Source organism: Apteryx mantelli, chromosome 17, assembly GCF_036417845.1.
Source record: "Apteryx mantelli isolate bAptMan1 chromosome 17, bAptMan1.hap1, whole genome shotgun sequence".
NCBI classification, from domain to species: domain Eukaryota; kingdom Metazoa; phylum Chordata; class Aves; order Apterygiformes; family Apterygidae; genus Apteryx; species Apteryx mantelli.
Window position 1 is genome coordinate 6332985 of NC_089994.1, and position 24578 is coordinate 6357562.

At 43.3% G+C, this 24578-nt stretch overlaps 1 protein-coding gene across 5 annotated transcripts in view; it reads right to left on the reverse strand.

The window, feature by feature from the left end:
* Positions 1-24578, reverse strand: part of TAOK3 (TAO kinase 3) — a 101110-nt gene that overhangs the window by 13754 nt on the left and 62778 nt on the right. For 4 of the 5 annotated variants that reach the window (XM_067306782.1, XM_067306784.1, XM_067306783.1 and 1 more), the window contains 5 exons: positions 24266-24359; positions 22641-22722; positions 16855-17022; positions 13673-13879; positions 4013-4147 (listed from right to left, as the gene is read on the reverse strand). In XM_067306782.1, the coding sequence (XP_067162883.1) occupies positions 4013-4147; positions 13673-13879; positions 16855-17022; positions 22641-22722; positions 24266-24359 (686 nt within the window). The remainder of the gene's footprint in view (positions 1-4012; positions 4148-13672; positions 13880-16854; positions 17023-22640; positions 22723-24265; positions 24360-24578) is intronic. The other variant, XM_067306787.1, reaches the window with a different exon arrangement.

A 24578-nucleotide genomic window follows, 5' to 3' on the forward strand; every position in this document is an offset into this window, starting at 1 on the left:
CTGTTGAGTCTTAAGGGGTCAGGCATGAAAAAGAGCCAGACACTCAGATCCTTTACACTTGTTTAAAAAGCCCCTTTCACAGGAAAAATGTTGATAGGTATAGTCTTTCCAGGGTGCAGAACCTCTAGCTTTCTTTTAAAATGCAGCTTTCTCAGCTTCAAGGCTTAAGCTTCTAGTTTTAACTTTCAATTTGTGGACCACTGGTAATCTGCAAAATAATATGGAAATGGAGCAGGCATTTGATCTTCTTTGCAGATAGTAAATTTCATTACAACAAGTACTTTCGCAGTAGCACTGCTGTAAGTGATGGTTATTTGTGCCACAAGTGCCATGCAAAAAAAAAAAAAAAGTCTATTCAATGACCAAAGAGGAAGGTGGTTCAGGAAAGAATGACTGTTAAAGCTGTTGCTTGAATTATGACCAAAGGTAAGCACTTGTTTCAGAAAACAAGAGTCTTCCTTCAGCTTTCTTAACCCCAATATTGCCCAAATATATATATATATTTCTTAAACTGTTACTAGTAATATCAAAGTGTCACTGAAAGACCAGAAAGCTGTATTCACAGCCTATTTCCTTTTGTGGGTAGCCAAAATACTACTCATGAGGCAGGCATTTAATCTGAAAGTCTGTCCTGTTTCCTTATTATTCACATGGTGCTTTGGCAGAGCAACAGGGCAGAAGAATCGTATTTAAAATCACCAGGACAGCTTGAGCGTAGAGTTGTCTAATGCAGTTCTTCTGCCTGTGAGCCCTACACTACCTGAAACTGTGAGCTTGTTTTGGGGAAGAGACCAGACTTCAAGTTGAGAGCATCCTTTTAGAAATACCAGTCTTTCATCAGTCTGCAAAATCCTGACCTAAGACTGAACAACGAGGACTTGAGGGCTCAGGATCAGACCCGGTCCCTGAACTGAGCCAGCAGGGACAGCTATGAAGCCCTGTGCACAGCCTGCTGCCCCCAGAGCTCAGTGCTTTTACTCTGAGATGTTGCCCTTCCTTCACTTTGTGGGGGGTTCAGCAAATCTCACCCACAGAGGTTTACACCCAAATAGCATTCCATTTACTGAATTTGGTGTCAGAACTCCCATTTTCTGAGACTCCGGATTCTCTGCAATACAGGCCACATGACTCTCTCCGCTGCATAACCTTTCTGTGCCTGGAAAGCAGTACCCAGCTGCTGAGAAACCAACCCATGGTCAGCAGAAGGGACATAGGGAACTATCAAACCATGTTGGCTTGCTTGTTCTTTAACACCATGGGACCTTGAGCATCCGTTCACAAAGGACTCTTAAGATGCTGTTTGAAAGAGAGAGCGTAAGCTAACATGGAGAGATAAATAAAGATCCACTGAAATCTGAATTGCTGGTTTGGCACTATAGATTTCAGCCATGCCTAGGCCATATCCCCCTGTATCGACTGCATAACCTTTCCTTCCCCACAGATGCTTCAGCAGGGGACAAGAGGGCAGGCACGATCGAGGTTCTCCCTTGGCCAAAACAGGAACAGCATTCAGTACTACTACCCAGTGACATCATCCGGTAACCGAGAGGCAATCAAATGCAGAGCGATGAAAAAAGCGTGCTGGTAGCCACACCAACACTTCACAAGCAAGCACACAGAGCAGCATTTTTCATGTTGCAGGGAATAATTTTCAAGTTAGAATTTCTAAATTTTCATTTTGGCATATGCAGAAGTGAATGAAAGATTACTATGGGGAAAGCCCATCACAAAATTAGCAGACATGAAATAAAATATTTCTGTTATAAACAGTGAAATGAACCCTCTCATCTTAAAACCCAAGCACACAGTAACACCTCCTGTAATACCACAGTGGTGTTTTGGGGAGGTTCTCCCTGTACTGGAAAGGGGAAATGTATGTGTATGATGGGGACAACAAAGCTTTCACCTGACACATACTACTGCATGCTTCCCAAAAGGCAGGCCTGCTGGCTAATATAGTGAGCCAAAATGTGGGAATTCTCACTTTCCAAAAATACATGGTGCTGCACACGTACTGCTGCACTAGCGTGAACTCTGAGCCTTCCCAGCACGAGCCCAGACATGCTTCATATCAGAGCACGTTTCACAAAAAAACTGAAGAAGTTCTCCAGAAAGCCTGATTTCTTCCTCACCTAGTATTAATTTCATCTTTATAGTCATTTGCTCACTAAAGCAGAGATTCAGCAAATCCAAGTGACCAAGGAAGTAATGTAGGCACAGTCCCAGCCCACAGGACACTGCCAAGGGATTTAGGAGTGACCTTGGGACATCAGCTGTCTTCTCCAGAGTTTAGAGGTCTGGGAAGACCTCACAGTCCATATCCTCATACCAACATCTTTTATCAGCTCACAAGGGGGCCTCGCCATGAGATAACTTCAAGCCACTCAGATAGCTCGGTGATGACATATTCAGAGGAAGATGGGAGTTTTGGACTCTGCTGCTGAAGGCAGGACAGAAGATGCAGTAGCTTTCCACAGGGAGTAAAAAAATACAACTCTGTACAACATATACACTCACAGATACTTATCAATCAAATTATATATATGTTTAGATTATGATGCTCAAGTCATTTATCATTTCTCCCGCCAACCAACTTAACCAGAAAAATATCATCCTACTTTTATTTGTTCAGTGCAGGCAACAGCGTTGGCACTGTACCGCACACACACACACACACACACACACACACACAAAAGAAAATGCCGTGAGGCAGAGGGTCTCCGGGAAGGCAGAGGTCCCTGCTGTGCCAGGTGAGCTGCATGAAGTCCTCTACTGCACATGTTTCTAGGTCACGCTTTAAATGAGGCAGGAGGAGGGAAGGAAGGGGGAACAGGGGGCACCGGCCCGGGGAGCGACCAGGCTACGGCGATCCAGGAGTTCACCTGCGAGCAAAGGGAGCTCAGACGCTCTGTCCCCAACCTCAGCCCACGAAGCGCCGGGTGAGCGGTCCCCACGCCCCAGCGGCATTTTAACGCTAACGGCAGCGGCGACAGCCTCGCAGAGGGACGCGGGCGACGGGCACCGCCGTCCCTCCCGGCTCGCGCGGGGCCCGGCGGCCGGGGCGGCACGGAGGGGGCGGCCGCGCCGCCGTGATGTCGGGCCGGGCCGCGATGATGTCATTACAGCCAGCAAACGCCACCGCCAAGCAGCGGCTACTTTGGATCGCTGCCTGCCCACGTGACCTCTAACACCGCCGGGCTGGAATTATTTCCCATTTCACGTATTTTCGGTTCAGAGGTGGGTCTTCGCCTCCGTCCCCGTCGGCGCGCCCCTCCGAAGGTGGCCGCCGCCGCCGCCAGCCGGGGCGCGCGCGAGGGGGGAGGCGGCGCGGTGGCCAACTCTTCCGGCACACACCCCTTTCGCTACTACAAAGGCATCTCCAGCAATCACATTTGCAATAGTACAAATCCGGCTGGGTGCCACCCATCCCCCTCGCCTTTGTAAGCCCCCGGCCGGGGCCGGCGGACCCCGTCGCCGCCGCCTCGGGCTCGGTTTGCAAAATACAGCGGGGAGCAGCTGCTTGCACTAAGCGAACGAATGAATGAATGAATGAAAAATAGGCAGCAGCTCATCCTGCAAACGGCAGCCTTATTGTTTCAAGGAGCATCTGCATTTCCGTAGCACGGGAACATATTTCACACATCCACACCGAGACGTTTTATGCACATGCAGATAAAACACATTTGGTAACACTGACAGCCTTAACAAAAGAGGAGAAAAGAAGGGAGGAAATAAAATATATTAAAAAAAACCTGAGATGGCATTAACTTTACCCCCAAATGTGGGTTATTTGACATACACTGGAAATACACCCGAGGTGAACATACAGATATCAAATGCATTCAATATTTTACATTTCACACAGCTAAAACATCTTTCGGTGCAATATCTAGTTGCTATGCCAACGATAAAATTGGGGGGGGGGGGAGAAATCCTTGACCCTTTCCCAGGAAGGCAGGGAGGCAGGCAGGCAGACAGACAGACAGACAGCGGGGAGGGGGTGGCTGCTTACCAAAGACGCTGATTTGATTGTGGCAAAGCGCTCGCGGTTCCGGTAGTGGAGGGCCTGATTCTGCACTGACTGGGTAGGCCGCACCTCAGGCCTGCGATCCCTGTGGCCCACCTCATCCCTTATAAATACATGATCCTGCAGAAATGGATAAAAACAAGGAGAAAGTCCAGCTGTGCTCTTTCCTGGCCGGCTGCCTCTCTCTCGCCCCTCTTTCTGCACAAGCGGCGCTGTTTGAAATGCATAGTTCAGCTCTCGGCTAGCCCCTGCAGCTCCCACGGTACAAAATGAATAAGCAACACATTGCAGCCGTCGGTTCGGAGCGTCAGCTGATCGCTAGCGGGATGCCTTCTCGATCCCCGGCAGGGCTTGCCTTTTTTTTTTTTTTTTTTTTTAAACCTCCAGTATTACATATGTGCAAAAAAAAAGGCTCCGAAGCATAAAGCGACGCAGAGCAGTCAGGCTCCTCAGAAAGGTCGGGGTAGAGCACCGCAGCCCAGCAATCCCTTCGGAAAAGCGATTTCCATGTCTAGCAAAGCCGATGCCGTTCCCTTTTAACACAGCAGCAACATTTTGCCTCATTCCCTTCGCGGACGGCGCGGCCCTCGCTCGGCTTGCTCTGCTGCCCGGCTGCTATCTGCCGCGGAGGACGAGCATGCCGGCGCCGAGCATCGCGGGCTGCCGGGGAGCAGCGTCCCCGTCTCGTGCCGGAAAGCCTCAGTGACCACTCAGGGATCCTGCTTTCCAGTCATGATCGGGCACCGTTCTAGCACTTTCTCTCCACAGCCCACAAAGGTTTTTTTTTTTTTTCCTTTTCCCCCTCCTCTCCCCCTCTCCTTTAAAGCAACAGCTCACAGGTTTTCAGCCACAAATGGTTTCCTGCACGATCGCTCCCTCGCCGGCTGCCAAAGGCTTCCCCGGGAGCGGCGGCGCATCTCTAACGCGGCACACCCGCGCTTCCCGGCGGGACGGAGCGCCCTCGGACCGCGCGGGACGGGCATACCCTAACCACCAGGGCCACCAAGAACATGTCAGTTGAAATGGCCAGAGCAGCGGCCGCCAGAAGCCAGCGCGCCCCCGAGCTGCGGCTGAATACGACCAGAGGCCCACGCCAAAAGGCGAATAAAGATGCCAACACTGCCAACACTGCACGGGGCGGCTGGCCCGCGGGCCGCGACTCGCTGCCTCTCCAGGGCTGGCGTCTCGGCCACCCCGCCGTGCCTGGCCAGACCCTGGCGAGGTCGGGCAGCCCAGCGATAAGAAAGCGGCTGGGACACGGGAGCATTTCCACCACGGCACCGCTGCAGTGCCGATGCCCTTTTGCCATGCTGCAGACGCACCTTCCCCTCTCCACTATCTGCTGCTGTTATCTGCTCCTCCTAGCCTGGTCCCACACAAGTCCTACTGCTTTCAATATGATTTTCTAAATGATTTACAAAAAATCCCACAAAAATAACAAAAAAAACCCTGCTACAGAAGTGCTGATATAAAGAACTGAATCGTATCTTGATTTCAAGTGCTTTAAACCAGGTATTTTTTCCTCATATCCCTTGTTTTGGGCCACCATACTCCACACTCACCTTTGCAGGGAGGAAGGATCGGCCAAGGCTGCCGAAGAGCCAAGCCTACAAGGGCTCCTCGGTAGCTCTCTGAGGGAGACAGAACGTGCTAAAATAATTAAAAAGGTGTCTTCCATAGAAGTAGTAGGTCTACAGAGAGTGTAATAAAAAGTTACACTTTAATTTTATATTTGTCATCGTCATGTTGGACTTTTTCTTGCTATTAATGGGGAAAGACAGGGTTACGGAAGGGCAATTACTGGAAACGGGGCTGATCTTCGATTTTCAACTAGCCATATTCACGTGACAGGCAGGGCTCTCGGACTGGCCCACCGAGAAAGGTAAATATTAGGCTCTGTAATAGGCAAACCAAAGTAGTCTTGATTAAACACTCAAATTTCAATGGTAGGAGATTAATTAGACTCTTAGGGGCTCACTGGAAGAATATCAACCCCATGATTTCTGTGGTTTTGCAGCATCCTGGCCTATTGAGTAGGCATCATGAGGACTCTGGGGAACACCATCAGGGTATATTGCCCATAACCCAAGGCAGGTGGCCTGGCTGTTACCAGCACCTTTTGGCTGGGAATTTCTACAGGTATGTTCTGGAGTCTCCAGCCAGGCAAGGGGTGGCATTAGGAGCTGCCCTGCACCGCTTGCTCTCCAACAATAAGCTCTGCAGATGATACGGATGGCTAACTAGTGGCTCTCTGGGGCTCGGGCAAACAGCCTCATGCGAATGCACTGGCATGAAGTGAGCTGGAGCGAGGCAAAGGGGTCCTGCAACTGCAGAAGGGTCCTCCTTGGTTACAGACTGAAACTGGAGCAATTCGTGTACAAATTAAAGCTGAATAAAGTGTCCTGTGGTGAAGACCAACACAAGACTATCCCATCTCAACTACGGAGTGCTGAAGAGGAACAAAAGTACACAGGAGCTACTATCCCTCTACTGTTGATATGAAATTAAGGTGGGGACAGGCCAAATGTTACCCAAGGTCATACACAAAGTCTGCAGCAGCACATGTAAATGAACAAGGTTTCTAAGGTCTTCTGGTACCCTAGCAGACCCTAATCTCTCAACCATCTTCTCTCACTCCATTACATTAGTATGGCAGGGTGAATGCAAAATATTACAAAAGCAGCAAATCACAGGGGGGAGACTTTTTCAATGACCTTTTAGATTTTTCAGAAAGGCCTCAAAACATTACCTAAAATAACAAGTTCAAATTGTGATTATTTCTGACATGGAAAAATTAATTTGTGGGTTATTTTGTGCTACATAGAAGGTGAATTCTTAGAGGGTAAAATGGCATCCTGATGCTGTTTTATGGAGCTTCCAGTTACTTTGTGGTGCACAAGAAGCCCACAGCGGAATCCAACTGCCCATCAAGAAAGCAAACTAACTGCTTTCTGTATTTTCAAATTGAGCTGGGTGAGGTGTGGGAAAATTCCTTTGCAACTAAGCAAACTAAAGGATGAAGACAAGCTTTTCACCCATTTCGAGTGGACAAAAAGCTCAGAGATTGTCCTCAGCTCCCCTTGATCTGGGATCTGGGCTATGGACAGACAGGCAACCACTATTAAGTCTCAAACACGCCTGTGCAATCTTAAAAGGCAACACATTTTTTCCACGAAACCTGCCAGGCTACCAGAAATAACAGCACTTGACACAGAGAATTATCCGACCAGGTAAGTTACTTTACCACTGAGACAACCAATTTTCATGTTGATCACAAAAAAATAAAAAAAAATATGGAGGTATCTGGCTGGGCATCGGTTTTGAAACCACAGGTCACCTTTGCCAGGATGAAAACTCTCAAACATCTTCAACGGCATTACCACATTAGAGAGTTGGTGCAACTTCAAGTAACTTAAAAGCAAGTCTCAAAAACAAACATACAAAGAAAAGACAGGATGACTCCATATATTGTGGATTAGTAAGTAACCTAAAACCCCTTTCTGTGTCCCATTCTGGTCCTACGACACACCACCATCTTTTCCTCCTCCTCATTGGAAAAACAGGCTTTACAAGCCCCTGCCTCCAACACCAGCACAACATTTCAGGAATATCTGCTTAACACTGTAGCCATGGGTACTTAAGAGTAATATTAACACCATACTGCTGACCGTATTTTCACGTTATGCTCAAGACACTCAGACTCCTTCCTGATAACACCTCATAATTACACTGATCAGGTCATTTTTTGTTCTGTTTTTAAAGACAGTAGTAACTCACTCCAAGAAACACTAGGGGGGAAAAACCCAAACCAGAACACATTTCTGCAGCAAAACTTCCCACATGACTAAAAGGCCACTTAGAAGACAATCGGAATGAACAAGCTATAGAAGTAAAGAGAAAACAACTCAGCATGTAGACAGAACTTGATTTTTTTCCCTACAGAAAGTCAACAAGAATTTTGCCTCAAAATTTAGTGACAGCAAAACTGGGCAGCCAGATCTATAAACTGCATTTGATATTTACATTTTTTCAGTATATAACATTGTCACGTGGCTGAAACTTTTTCACTGACACAGCAAACAAAAGTGCAAAGAATTAACAAAACACAGAAACAGAGGGAGGAGTCCCCATGTTTTCAGCAGCTCATTTAGGAACTACCGTACACAGAACAGCAAACTGGAATCAACCTGGATTATCCTAAAGCTGAAACATTCAGGCTTTCACCTTGAAAGGAATATTCACCTGTATGCTGCATCTTTAGTGATACTCACCAAACACGTACCTTCACCCTGACCAACACCGTTTACACCAGAGGATTCACTAGCTGAAAAGGACCAATCTTCTAAACAAATCAGAAAGGGAATTTCTGAGCCAACCGTAGCAAGGACCTTAAGGGAACTGCAGAGCAGTGTGTAATACTACAGCACATTCCTAACTTCTAAGAATTTAAAGAAAGAAGATAATAATGTGCCATCATTCATTTTAAGACATTGCACTAAATGCCTCAATAATCTGCAGAGAGGCTTAAGCATCAAGAGAAGTCTTTCCAGAAAAAGCTTTATGCCACTAGCCTGCTAAGGCAAGAGGTCATTACAAACTTGCATCGCTGCCTGCACACACAAGCCAAAACAGTTCCCTCACTCATTACCTAAATATCCTTTACACCTCATCTAAAAGTAAAATCTTTTCCAAATATGAGTCATAAAAAAACACCCTCAGCTTTGCCTCAACCACTCGTGTACAACCTGCATGCCAGAGAACTCTCCATCCACAGAAATCAGCCAGGATGCTGCATATTAATCACAGCAGTGAAAGGCAGCGTGCAAGGATTTATTTGATTTAATGCATTTGGAAAGTCTCTCAAGTTGCAAAGTTATTACAGAAGTATGCTTCTATTACAAACATTGGGCAGAATTTCTGATGCTCAACTAAGAACATTCTCCTTTCACGTCTTTTGTTATAAACTAAAATCTAATCTTAGGATTTCTCTGACAATTTTTTTTTTTTTTATTGCTAGAGTTTCATCTTTGTAAGTACTAATGATTTTAAGGTTGAAGTAAATTTAACTGCAACAGCTCTGTATTGCAGTCGAACAAGACAATAGCATATTGGCTTTTTATTTAGATTAAAACAGAACAGCCATTTTGTTATTATAAAGTTTTATGACAATAAAACAATATCACAAGGAAGCATTCCAAGTCCTGCCATTTGGCATATCTATATAGGACAACAGAATAATATTCTTCGGAAGCCAACCGCATACCAACTAACATGCACCATCAGCTGAACAGAGCAGGTGACAATAAACCACCTATAATGCATCACCTGAAAGGGGAAAGTACACGTGATATGCGATCGAATAAGAATTTGGTAAATATTAGCATATCTTTCTCTTAAATTAATGCTGAAACAGAGTATCTCAAGTGCCGTTTGTCTGTGCTTTCAGCTGTGAAGAATTACGGCCAAAGACCACTATGTCTTATGGTAAACGTGGCACCCAGGATACAGGTGAACTCCCCAAGGTCTTTACTACACCGGCTTTCAGCACTGCACGCTTCCTATGGCAATACCATTTATTTCTGCGTATGAACTGGTGACTGCACTATTGCTTAAGGGTGCAGTCCTTAAATGTCAGTCTTCACTTGCATTGCTCAGAAATCCCGACAAACCTGTACAAGACCATACGTTTCTAATGTCTAGAATACCACAAAATCTGGACACCTACATCCTCAAAGAGCCCAAATCTTCATCCTCACTTTAATCTTAAAACTGATGCCTACGTGTTTTTAATTTCTGGGCTATGTGGCTTTGAAGCATACAGTGTACTTGGAGTTCAACAGTTCTCCGCCCCTCCCCCCCATTTTGCTTATTTTTTTTTGCTCCAGCTACAATTGGGTTTGCAGCAGAGCTGTCATTTACTCTTCAGTTCTTAACCTGAACGCTGAATGAACAACTGAATTAGCTCCCCGAGGGAGCCGGCCAAGAGAATATATATCCATATGTAACGTGATCCTTGGATAGGGAAGTACAGTTATGTAACTGTCTTCAAAAGAGAGGCTAGAAAACCGGAGCTCTTGCACTACATGAGGGAGGTAGCCAGCCTGCAACCTGCAAAGGAGAAGGCAGAAGTTCCTCGCAGGATCGCTCATCGAAACGGGCCTGAGACATCTGAATTTCCTGTGAAGAACCTGCTTGCAGTTACAGGATCCTCTTGAGGAAACGGTCTTTGATTCAGAAGAGGAATAAAATCCCAGGAAGGGAGGGTGCAGGAGTTGCTGCCTCCATAGTAGACCGTAGCACTATTTTTTTCTTCCAGGAGATTAGGACACAGCTATAAAAACTAAGTTACATAAAAAGCTACACACTCAATTGGAGGGTTTTTTACTTTCTTCTCCCCTCTCGTCTCGCGATTTTTTCTCTAGTGCACAGGTTTTCCTCTGATGAGTGGGAGTCACCTTTGCCCAAAGCACAAGCCTAGAAACATGGAGCTTTACTGCTGCACCAAGGGTTGTGTGTTGTGCAAGGAGCGAGGATGCTCCCTCTTTTCATGTGTGCTCTTATGAATCAGGCAAATCCCAAGCACCTCAGCTACCAAGAATTAGTAAACCCAGTGAAAAGGCACCAGGTCAGAAGCAGGCCGTTTCACTCGCTCTGGGACCACAAAGCACTCCTGCACCTTAAGCCATCTAGCAGCCGTTAAAAAACCTGTTGTTTACAAATGCTTGTACTATACCAGCCTGTTCCTTATGCTTCGCCTCTGATTCAGCATAGTTAGTCACAGTAAAGATGTTTGATGCCTGCAGGGATGCTCAAAGCTTCTCCCACTCGAGGTCTGTGCAGATGACGTGCCGAGAGCCTGCTCCTAATTTACACCGAGTGGCTGCCGCAGCTGCGGTGCCACCCGACCTGGCTCTTCAGACCAAGCAGCCCTCTGAAGCACCGGCGCCTGGGAGCTGTAGCGTCCACGTGACCGCAGACTTGTCACCCTCAACTTTTACCACTGCATATGACATTCTAGGGCCGTGATCAACACCCAAAGGCCTGTGACATTTAGAGCTTTGAGCCTTTAAAAACAGGCTGGGCAATTTTGCCTCCAGATGTACCAGAGTGAATATTAAGCCATTTATGGAATACCATAATGTTGCACAACGCTTTGATTTGACCCTTGCCAAAGCAATCTAGTGTATGAACCTATGTCCACATAGTGGAGACAGCTGGCTAATTATGTTCATCAGGATTTTCTTTTTAGCCTTTAAAAAGGGATTAAATGCAAAACAAAAGCTTAATTTAAACGTGGACCCTAGATTCTTTCGTTTTGTTTGCAGTTGCTGGATTCAGCATTCCCTACTTCTCACCTGTTAGAAGGAAAAGAAGTTGCATGGATCGCTTTAATTACAAATCATAGAAATACAGCTAAAGCAAACACAAAGATAAAGTGAAATTTTTTCAGAATAAGGAACTTTATATTACCCTGAGAATAGAATGGAATGTGTATAGATAAATAGATAACCTCCCTGAAATGTCTAATTCCAACTTTAGTCTTTTCACCTATGTCAATACATATATAATATACACAGGAAGCAATTTTTCATTTAAAATTGCTTTCCTCAAAGTAATAGAGGATAAAAAATAAATTAAAACAGTATATTTTCAGACAGATATTATGTACTACTGCACATATTCTAAATTCACTTTATGTGTCCGTACACCAGGAGGTAACACTTACCAATTGAGAAGATACCTGCTCTGCTACAAGGAGCAGTAATCTCAGCCTGTTAACTGCTCTGTAAAGGCCATCATTGCAGACCTGGGTTTTGTACTTCCAAAATGACCCTAGAAACACCTACTTTTAGTGATCTACAGGTGAGTTTCTACAATACGTCAGGTGCTGTTGAGTGTGCAAGAGATCCCTATTCCTACAAAACAAGAAAAACTTCTATGTGGTGCCATGCTCATGCTTTCTGCAGAGTGGGAGTGTTTTATGTACAGTGTGCAATCATGTTTGTGCAGGTATACGTTCCCTGCCTGTAAATACCAGTAAGTGGAGACAGATAACATTTACTTCTGTTCATAACTTAAACATGACACTATACATAAACCATGAGTTATGGAATTTTTTTTTAAAAAGGAGCCTAACTGAATTAGGCATCCATCTTAACTGAATGTCTTCATCTAAAAGAAAGAAACAGTTATGCAGAAGTCTAAGAGGACTGAATTCATAACCTCAGAAGTCTTCCACGTTTGTACTTTAGAAGTGCCATGCAATCACTATAAAGTGAAATGTTATTCTTAAAACGAGCAGGAACATTACTTCCTTCACAAATGCAATTTATGTCTGATGGAAATGGCTCATTTTTTTTCCCCATCGACTGTAATGACACTGATGAGTCAGTAATATTGTAATGTATGACTATTGTGTAAATCAATCCCTCAAACTTGTATTTTAATGCATACATAAATATGACTACTTAACAATGAGAAATTAAAATTAACACAAATTTCTCAAGCCTACACAAAATGAGAAAGCTGTAACTATAATCAGACCGTACATAAAATCAGTGGAGCAGTTATTCATTCAAGAGGGTTCCTTGGACTGGCATGTTTTTTCAGAAAGGTCTCTCAAGGTGGTATTGCAAACGTACTGGAGAAAGATGTAAACCCCTAAAACCTATGCAACTTATCTGTTAATACCTTTAAATACGTACGGCAATCTTGCTGAAGACAGAATTTCTCTTCAGAGCTCCCTTCTGTAAATGTTGCAATATTCAATTACGCAAATACTGTATTTCAGAGAAAAAAACTTGCTTACAAATAGTTAGTTAAAACCAGGCTTTGCTGTAAGCCTACAACTGAGAAATTCATACTTCTATTGCTGCTGTAATGTTTTAGCTCCGCTGGCAGAGAGTGTATATACATTTTGAAGCTCTTTCCAAACACAAAAACATAACCTACATTTTACTGCCCACTAGCAAACGTCACGGCTAATGCCAAGCCAAAGTTATTCTATTAAAACAATCTCAGATTAGATGCTGACTTATAGCTAAACAACATTAGCTCAATATCTAGCACTAACAAAACAAAAAGGCAACAGACAGTTCACAAGATGCAGCAAGAGAGCAGAAACGCATCGAGTGGCACGTGACTCAAAACATACCTTGTGGGAAGGCTCCAGAGTTCTGTACACTTCCACTTCTCATGAGGGAAATCCAAGAGCAAGCAGATTTTAATCATACACTGTGGCTGGTAAATGGTTAGCTTAGCTGCTGTGACCACTTCTGACCATATCGCACAGCACAGTACAATCATTCGCAAGGAAACAAGGACTGGCGTTACAAGCAGAGATGAAGCGCATATGCAGGGCTGGGTAAGGAGGCATGCAGCAAGTCTGTGCACCCTGCCTAGACACTGACAGTGCTGCCTTGCATTAGCACCCTCTTTATTATTTTCAGAGATTTTCTAAGTGCAGTTGAGCTGTTAAAGAAAAACACAGAACTTGATTCCGGCAAGCCCGGCCCCATCTCCTGTTCTCAAGCAGACGACTCAGCACAAGACCACTTGGCACAGTTTGTTGGGCCCTACACAGCTGAGCCAACGTGAGCAATAGCAGGGACTGCAGGAAGCTATGGAGAGCACCAGAGAACATACCTTCTTATGGACAACGGAGGAAGTGGAATTAATTGTGCTCTCGTCACTATGCATCATGACCAGTTCAGGGCTGCTCTCATCCAGGACCTCCTGCATGCTGCTCACACTGCTGCTCTGACTGCCTGTGCTCACAGACATGCTCGGGATGGAATGGTTGCTGCCCAGACTGTCCATCTTCCTACTCAGGTTTGATCCATGCTCACTGTCCTATAAAACAAGGGGCATCAGTTACAAACACTGCAGGAGATGAACTGCCCAACGTGTGGCTGCAGTGCCCAAAGTTTCTTTTAATGGCGGCTCTGCAGAGTTAAAGGTTCTTTGCTCTTTATTCTGGCATCTACAGTTCTTGAGGCCAGCTGGGTTACGAAATATTCCATGTGGGGCAGTTGGTTTTCACCTCTTCCCCTGCAACCCTAATACTTCAGGCTCCAAGCCTGTTTTTTCTCATACCAGTAAGTCTGGGCATGGCTATGGCTTGAATAGGAGACATCCAGCAATACTGGATTGCTGGTGAGTGTCACAACTGAGAAAGGAGCAGTCTTTCCTCTAGCTCTGTATTAAAAACATGCTCCGAGTCAGAGTATGCTACAACAGTGTTGCAAATCAGAAGAGATGTAAGTCTGGTCCAAACTGTTTATGATTTGATAATGCTCTCATGGTGCTTAACAGGTGTAGGAGTTTTAAACTTCCATGTCCCAAGCATTTTAACCGTGTATGTCCCAGTCATTATATTCTGTCAAGCTAAAAAAAAAACCCCCAAACCCTTAACCTTGCATTGTCAATTAAGATAAATTCTTATGTAATCTTCATTCACCTTTAAACAGCTGACTCAAAAGAGCCTGTGTTATTATAGTAATTAAAATTGTTGTAATCCACTTGGACATACCGAGATAAATATTCCTCATATTGGAAATTTTTTTTCTTCTACATACAAATATCAGAAGGCAGCATCTCAGTTTTATCTTGCTTGCATACTTATATCAGTTCAGTAATCCCACAGTATGAGCTTAAACTGAACTGATTTAAAGAATTCATGAAGTCCTTTGTAATAAACTAATGGAATTGAAGATGCTTGCAAAGAGATCGCAGTGAGGACCGAGAGCTCTGGAGCACCCTTCAGTTCCTGGTCCAAAACAGCCTTGCTTCGCCAAAATGAAAGGCTTGCTCCTGCACCCAGTTTGCCCTGGCGTTCAAAGAGAGCTTGGGGAGAATTACATTACAAATCAATTAAAAGGATACTACTTTTGCTGAAAACTGAAAGAAAGAAACTTGACAGATTTGTACTTGATTATGTGATTTATTTTTTTGGAAAGCAATTAACAGATTATTCAGAGCCTGTGTAAGGGCACTTTTAAAATGTAGAATGCGAAAGAATACTATTTGATTGACAACATAGGTACATGAGAAAGAAAAGATTTCCAGGATGCTTATATAAAGTTGCAGAAGAAATAACATAATGAAGCATCTGAGATGAATGGCTATGTAATTAATGAATGTATATGCAAAGGACAGAGATGAGATGGCATATGCAACCTTCACATTGACTTCCTGACTTGCATACTTTACAGATGACCTTAACTTTCTTGCATCAGCTTTGAGGAAAGCAAATAAGCAGTATTTTGAGTGTTAAAGATTCATAATGCCCCTTTTCCACCTCTTAGACTTTTCTAAGGTATAAAAAGGAACTGGCTTGGGGCATTTACAGTTGACCAGCTTCTGCTAACCAGGTAAGTAGTAACTGAAGCAAATGCTACGTTTTCCCTTCACTGCCAAGTTAGAGACACACACATGAGCAATCCAGCCGCCTTTTGTGGCGCACAGGCTCGAGTGATAAAACCCAGTGCAGAGCATGCTGTGCACATGCAGGGTGTGAGCTTCATTAGAGTGTTAATTCGCAGAGATGGAATCTCTTTTTCCCCCCCTTTTTGAGGGGTGGGGAGAAGGGCAACAGAAAAAGATACTTCTCAGTATCAACTACTGCCATACCTACCCCAGCAAGGCTGTTAAGCTCAGATCTGCTGAACAGTCACATGGGGAGAGCATTCCCTCACCCTCTCCTGTCCTGGTATTCTCCTAACAGTTTGTCACACACAGGCTGACAAAGCTTGAAAATTTCAGTGTAAAACTCAGAAGCCACCCCTGTTCCTCCCCCATATATACAACTAAAGTTTAGAAGAAAACTACCTAGAGGGTTAGAACAGACACTTCTGGAGCTTTAACTGCAGTGGTTGCTGTTCTTGCTGCTTTTGTGCATTTAATCTTCAAAGCGGAGGGCAGCGCTAAGTGCCAGTCTCCTCTCTCTGTTCTCCCGCCTGACACCCAAGCTCGCCCATTCCTTAACCCAAAGCTCTAGTCCACCCTTAAAAGAACATTGGACACACACAGGCCTCAACATCAAATTTCCAAATATGAGCTGAACTCGCATGCCTCTCTGCATATTTCCTTGCCATACTGCAGCAAGAAAAGGAATACAAACATCAGTTTGCCTGAGAGGTTTTTTCATTGAGAACCAGTCATGGATTTATTTATCCAATGTGCCTGCACCAAATGACATTAATTTCCATCTAATCTCATCAATTGAAAAATGACTGGTTTCCTTCTCTAAGCCACAGTCAGTGCCAATTATCATACACTGATTAAGTGGGTTGTTTATTACAAGATTTAAATTGAAGCAGAACTTTATGTCTTTAATCTGTTCTTTTTTTCCTCTTTAATATTATAGAAGTTTTAAAAATAAGTCTTATTACTTTGGTGATTTGCTTTTCAGCAATTGATAGGCCAATTACTTTATATGATAGTTATAATAATCGAAAAAACATTTATCAAGTGGTCTTGATTGTGCTTATGAGACTGAAGAGCTTGGACAGTCAATAGACCCTCCCTCACACAGAGTCTCCCTCCAAATGAGTTTCTTCCCTATAGCTCTCAGAAGAAGGGCCACCATTTGGAAAAAAACAAAAGGAAAGTTTTTAAGTTGCCAATACATGCACATCTCACACTCCAAGTGACGGTTGCTGTCACTCGTTATGCTACCCTGTCTCTGCCGATCCAGATGATATTCCAGCAATCTCAACTGCACCCACACCTAGGCTGCACTTATTCTGCCCCATTAAGGACAAAAACATCTTATTTGTGCTAAAATTATTTAGAACAGTGCAAATGGAATAAGAAAATAACAGTACCTCCTCTTCTTCTTGAGACTCTGTCAGTGGGCCATTCCTTGTCTCCTGGAAAAGGATTTTCTTCATTTTCCGGTACTGAAGGTTATCCAGTTCACGTACTGCATCTTTTGTCCTTTGTATGAGGTCTATTAGTACCCTTGGTGGTCGATCTCGGCGAACGAAATCATGCTTATTTGAAGGGAATAAAACACATGATTTCACACATGACATTAGTATGTTTGATAAAAAATGAGACCTTTAAGAGATACCTGAAATTACTGTTCATATTCAATACCTGGTATGAAAGATGCCAAACACATTCAGCTCTGATTACACTTACCACACTCTTAACTACGTCAAACAAGCAAACTGACCGCACTACACCCTATGAGGTGCAAAGCACAGGCTGCAAAACATTTTATTCCAAATGTCACAAAATCTGCTCACGCACAGAACACAATCAAAGGTAGCATACGGCAAAACGAGGCGAGATCATTTTGCTGCCTGAAACTAGGGTGGGTTTGCGTGCCGACGCACACGCATGGGCACACAAGCTGCAGGAGAGGCTGGCGAGCGGCAGGGGAGGTGGGAGACCCGGCTGCTCCTTTGCAAGCTCTTTACCCCCAGCTCCCCGATTCACTCATCCGTCCGAGCCGAGACGGTTTGGAGCAGGGTCTGGTTTTCGTGATGCCCGTAAGCGTGCCTCTCCGGTTTTCTGGGCTCTCCAGGTAACAGCTGTTTCCTTCCTTCCCGAGCTCATTCGCTTGAGGACAGTGTCACTTTTAACCTTACAAACCCGCAGGACTTAAAAATGACCAAAATGCATAGAAGGCAGAGGGGAATCAATCCCGATTACCCAAGACTGCCTGCCAAAGCCACATGCAAAGATTTATCCTTCATCTATCTATCCAAATCCATGAATAAAAACAGTAAGAAGACTTCAAGATTTATATAAACTCAAAACATTTATAGTCAGAGTTAAAATATATATTTTAAATATATATATATATATATATATATATATATATAAAAGTAGCTTATTTATGAGTAGAAATAAGGCAACCATTTTCATCTCATTGTAGGTAATTTTTAGAAAGCAGTAATGCATTTGAAACAATGAACCTGACTTAAACCCATCCTAAAGGTCCAGTGTCCACTTGTTTATGCACATCCTTAACAGCACAAATACTCATTTCACTGGAAAAAGCTATATGCTTTATACTTAAGCATTATTCAAATATCAGAATGCAACCCCAAGGAAACTATAAGGCAGATGCACAAAAATGAAGACTCAAAAGGCTCCTGCATAGTAAGAATACAATTCTGACTGCTTATTTACATTATCTAATTGTCTAGATTCCATATATGAGATACAGCCACCACTCTGCTCGGTACTGTGCAACTCGGTAAGAAACAACAGCTGAAAGGACATAATCTGTATGCTTTTTTAAAATTTTAAGAAAGAAAAAAAGCAGACTGGAAAGGCAGAAGACACTTGTCCAAGGTCAAGCAGCAGGTTGGCTGGAATAGTGAGCAACAGAAGCCAAGTCTCCTGGGAATGTCATGCAAACTGAGAAAAACAGGAAGTGTCTAAAACAAATTTTACAATTGCTTTCCATTTTAAAAGTGTAAATATTAGTGAGATAGGTATTGTCACTTTTGCTTTTTTCTCCCTTAATTTCAACTGCTTTTTCAACATCACTACAGTCATTTGACTATTTTCATCTGGGACAGTGAGTCAAAACCGAATTCATTCTCAAGCACCTCATATAAAATTCAGTTCCCTTTAAGAAAATGTGGCCACCAAAAAATTCACTCTCCCCCCGTTTACTGTACGTAAGCACAAAAAGCTCAAAAGGCAAAAATCTGGACATGAATCTTATAATCTGTCGAGCTTTAGGGAGAACCGCTGCAGGAGGGAACATCTGGGGTACCGCTCCGAGAGTCGAAAACCAGATAAAAAGGCTGAATATACATAAGCTACGAGTGACATCTCGGCTCCGATTGTTTATGCAGCCTCCAACCTAAGGTACTCATGAAATCATATCCTTCAATGAACGTACGCTGTTCCTGGAGAGCAGAAAGACTGCCAATCCACATGAATGAATCATTCGGCAACCCACAACATAAACCTATTAGCTGGTCAAAGGATTGTCAGGGTGCTGCGAGCAGAACCAGAGAACAAAACGCTGGTTATGTGCCACAGCACAAGTGTATCACAGGGAAAAAAAAATACATCGGGCGCCGGAGAGAGAGTAAAAACAAGCTCGTTCATCAGCCTTTACCTGGAAAGTAAAGGCATTAGGGTTAAATATCCTGTATGGTCCAGGCTCAAAGCAAAGACACAAGTGAGCGCAAAGCTAACTATTCAGTACGGAGTGTACGGTTTCGATTTCTCACTTCGAGAACCAAGATACTGAGAAACATCCATGAGAACGCATTTTACTGAGCTGAAAGAGCAACAAGAGAAGCCATAAAACAAAGGCTGAATGGTAGCCTTAGAACAGAAATCAGCATCAAAAGGCTGTCAGGTAGGCACAGAGCAGCGATCTAACCTACTGTGGACATTAAGCAAAACACCCTATGGAGCTAGCAATTCCTCTGCTCAAATATTTAAGGAAAAACGGAGTCCTGTTTACCTGGTGTGGAACAGCAGCATGCCAGGCAATTCTCACCAGCAGCTATGTACGGCAACCAGAGGAATAGCAGGGCCACTAATCAATTTTAAAGAAAGGAAATACTTAAGAGAGGGAAGGGAAAAAAAAAAAAAGCCTGATGGAAAAGGGGCTGGACAGGATTTCACACACCGCTACCTCCTAAAGGAATGCTGCTCCTGAATTTCCCAACGACAGAGCCCTGGGAGGTGCAAACACAGCTCCTCTACTCCTCAGGTAAACTGCAGCCAGGTGACTTGAGAAACTGAAACTCTGATTTACGATTCACTGACAAACAACTTTGATGAACTGGGGACGCATCCCTGCCAGCACGGCTGCCCCTCCTCGTTGCTCAGAGCAATTATGAACTTGCACAAGGCACTTTCCAAAAGGACACGGTTATTTCCAAAGCAACAGCTAATTGATTGGACTGAGTGTAGAAACTAATGAAGGGCTATAAAAAACAGGTAACATTAAAAAGGTGGCAACTGGATTATGGGCAAAAGTTAACCTAGACTTATCCCTTCAGTGCTCCTTGTAACTTAGAGTTTGAAGCTTGACGCATGAATGCAGAAAAAAGCAAACATACTAGAATCAAGAGCAATTGCTCAAAACCCATCTAGGACAAAGAAATAATTGGAAAATGGAGATCAAAAATGCAGATTAAAAACCAACACTGCATGACTAGAGGGAAATTTGGAAAAAAAATGTAATGATTGGAAATAAATGCTAAAAACAGATGCAGAGTATGTCTGGTTAGTAATGATTATTAATAGAGATCTACAGGTGGCACCAGTCAGTAAATTTGTCAAGACTTCTGAACAAGACAGCAGCCAGAAGAACAAAGCCTCCAAACCCCACGACCATAACCCTGCAGAGCAGACCCAGCCCTTCCCGGCTCCCACGTCACCAGGCCTGGAGTGGCACTTTGCAATACACACACTAGTCCCAGAAACACCTGTCCAGCCAGAGGAACTTTAAAGGGGAAAAAAAAAAAGATCAGAAAGGCCCAAAGGAATGATTTACAAAAACAGAGCAAAACCAAAGAGCTGAACTAAGATCAGGCAGAAAGATCAGGGAAGATACATATTTGAAAGGTATAAACACTGGAAGAATTAAAGGTGTTGACATAAGCATTACTGGAGGAAACCGGTAGAGATAACCTTCCTCAACTTCACCTGCCAAAGTGTCAAAAAAAGAGAAAACAGGACAGTTCAGAGTGCCCCACAACAACCCTGCTCTGGCCAGGGGACGACTGAGGTCATCCAGTCTCTCTTCATCTCTACCTCCCATGTTTCTTGAAATAATCAGCCACTACCTGTAAATCTTTCTTAAGAGCTCAATCCTCTGATCCTGCGGAGTATAATTCTCAAAGTACTACTGGCTCTGCAGAGGTGCAGAGGCAATAGCAAGTCTCTAGGAAAACTCATTAAATCTAGAGCTTGAGTAGCAATTAAAATGGCTCTTTAGATTTTCTATCACTTCCATAGAGCAAATTACAAGCCTTAAATCTTCACTGAAGCCACATATAAACTTGGTAACAAACATGGCCTATTACACAACAGAAAAATAACATTTTTCTTCACTGGAGAAGGTGAGCAGAAAACTGAAGGTGCATCAGCAAGTTCACAGCTACAGTACTTTACACAGCCTGCAGAACTGCCAAAAGGAAGGTCTTTGGTTTGTGACATGCTACACCAAGTTACAGCTCCCTTCTGCTTTTTCTGTTCGGAGGGGAAATAGGGTGAGTCTCCAGTTTCCTCCCTCATTTCCCCCTGCTCTTTCGGAGACCATATAATGCAGCACGCTCACAACTCTGGGCATCCTACTGACACCACCGTAGAGCGGAGAAAATTCCTTCTTCATTAGACCATTAGAGAACATACTCCTACATCTTGTCTACACAGAAAACTACTCTTTGGAATTCATGCCTGCAGCACAGATTTAACTAACCCAGTTCCGGACCTGTTTGTCCTTGATAATACTTTCAGTTAAACTACGCCCAGCATTGCCTTGAAAAAAAAATCAAGATTAAATCCTTTTATCCTTCTCCTGCTGACACGTTCTTCCTTCAGCTAAAAAAATCTGTTACTAATACTACTTGAGGCTTTCAAATTCTCTAATACAAATGAAACCTCTACAAAGCTCTGGGGTGTAAGAGGAGCAGGGTGCTGGGCTGCTCTCCAAATAACCCTCAACTCAACGATATAACCATTTTACCTCGTAGCCTCCCCTTACTCTTCCTTCAGTAGTTTGACTCCTGAGAGTCATATTATAAAGAGAATTTTAACTGACAAAGTCAGGAAATAAAGGTAAATGGCCTTAAATTCTTCAGTACTTCAAGTAATGCTGCCAAGGCTTACAGACTTCAGCCTGAAGGCCACAGCAGACTTAAGGAACAGAGCGTGACTGTTCTACCACATCGATCTTGGATGTTGGATGTGATATTTTAAAAAGGTGCATCAAGGAAAAAGGTAACAAATTCTCAGCCCTTAGGGAGAGACTGAAATGCAGTCTTGCACAAAGGACAAGCACAAGGCTTATGCAAATTTTTCAGTTCACAGGGATTAAACTCAGCTGGGTCGAATAAATTGTTTAAAATGCAGTCTTATCCCACCAGGTGTAAAGAGCATTCCAAATTTAAATTATGGTCAAGCAGTACTGTGGTGCCCAGTAACAACATGTATCTGAATATATTCATTTATTACTTCCGGTCAAGTTTCAAAGTTACTTTAAAAAGACCCCCAAAATGATGCAGATGAGAGGAAAACCAACAATTTTTTGGAAAGGGCAAATATTTGTTCACTTTCACTAGAATTATCTTGAGGTAGGCAAGCAGATTCTGTGCTTTCTATGGAAAATGTTCATGACTTCTGCAAGTCAGCTTAGAAAAGTTCATACACATCAGCTGACAAAAGAAAGAGGTCAGTGTTCTTCAGTGAAGCTAATCCACAAGGTCTTTATGGTCTCTACCCTGTAGCACCTATGCTTAACTCTTTCCTATGGACATGCTGGAAGGTACCAAAACCTCTTCCCAAGTAACTTGCTTGTGCTAAGTGACTTGCTTTCGCCCTGATAGAGCTTTGTGGTGATATAACTCAGTCTCAGCAAGTCCCATTTCCCCAAATTTCTGAAATGGATTTGAAAAGTTACCCGCAATAGGTCTGTTGATGATGGCCTTTCCTGAGGTATTTTCTGCAAGCAGTAATCAACAAATCCCCTAAAGGAGTCCGACCTGTAAATTAAAAAAAAAAAAAATTCTAAATGAAAAATAAGCTCTGGAAAACACACAAACTCATTTGCACAGAGTGAAAGAAAAGCCTTAGCCAATACATTAAGTTCTAGGGCACAAAAATTCACCGGACTTTTCCCAATTCCAAGTAGAGTAAGTTGATCCCACTGGTTCTTACAACAGCTAAAGACTCGTCAAAACAAACATGGACACACAATTATCACCAACCACAAAGTAAACAAAACAAAAAAAACAAAACAAAAAACCCCCAAACTCCAAACCAAACCAAAAAACCACAAACAAAAACTGTGTGTACCAGTCAACAAGATATTTTCAATCCTACTTCCACTACTTAAAATTAGATGACAATTAAATTAGCAGCAACTCCAGAAGTGCACTCGTTAAGTTAGCTGATGAAATGACTCTCTACTCTCTAGAAACTTCTCACCATTTGTAACACTGATTTAGTAAAGTGCCTTGGCACATGCATAATTCAAAGAAACTTTAGGCTATAGACAAGCTTATCATAACCTAACAAAAAAAAAAAAAGAGGTCTTCTAGGTGCCCATGAAACTCAAAAGCAGCATAAAACGCACGCAGCATACTCCTTACGCTCTAAAAGCCACAGCAAGCAACAAGTGGCTATAGCCAAACTGCTTGCAATCATGACTACTGGTTCTTAGCCTGTGTTCCCAAGTTGCTTACGCTCTGTATCGCAAACTCGGTCCAGAAAGGACCTGGGAATAGGTGTACAGGTAAGAGACCAAGCTCTTGGAGTCTTGAAAAATGGACAAAACAGACAGATGATGAAATAGGGAAATTAAAGTGGAGTGGTTTTGATAAAATGATTAGCAATGAAATAGTTAATGATGTTATTTCAATGTCTAGCAGTATAACTGGGGGAACTTCATACCTCTCCAGGAACTGTTGCTTCAAGCTGCCTGCAGACACTGACAAGCGTCACTCAATAGCTACGTTCTACTTTTGGGTGAAGAGACCGGGAAGCGGGGTAAACCCTTTGCTCCCAGAAAACAACAAAACATTCTTACGTCAAAGCTTGGATTCTGAACACAAGCTTGTAGCATGGGCAGTATTTACCAGCCAGGGAGCTCGGACGACATTTGGAAAAGCTCCTTTTAAAGTCACTCACTGAACAAAATCTAATTACCTCTATTCTATGTACATCTCTCCTCCCCTCCTCCATATTTCAGCTGCACTATAAAGCTAACAATTCTTCTGTCAGGGATCTTTTGCAGCTGGAAACTTTGCTGATGCTGAGCTAGGCTGGTTTAATGCATCCAAGAACATTTTAATTCCCACAGCGTCTACAGCCCCATAATTAACACCTCCACACATTTAGATTGTAGTACAGCCAAAGTGACAGAAGGTCAAAATTGAGCCTGCCTACATGGGAGCGTTATTCGAGAACACAGTCAAATCACTACACTGCAACAAACACTTTTCTTGTCAGATTTTAACCATGCAAAGAGTGTCATAGAGGATTTCCAGGGAAACAAAACACAAAACCTGGTAATAGCTCTCTTACCATTCATTTGACTGTAACGTAGGGGAATCATTCTGGGCTATGTGATATAAGGCACTCATTGCATTCATGTTGAAAAGTGGAGGCTTCCTTTCAGCTAGAAAGAGAAGAGAAAGGTATGATAAGGCAGTCTGGAAAGAAAGGCAGAAAGATATGGAAGAATGAGCAGGGTATCACTGTTAAATCAATAGCTCATTATTGTCGTCATCACATTTAAGCCAATTATTTTAATCTTCTAGGTTAGTTCAGGACAGCTGTTATTCACCTGAAGAGGGGACGATGAGATCCAAAGAGAACAGGATGCAAATTATGAAAA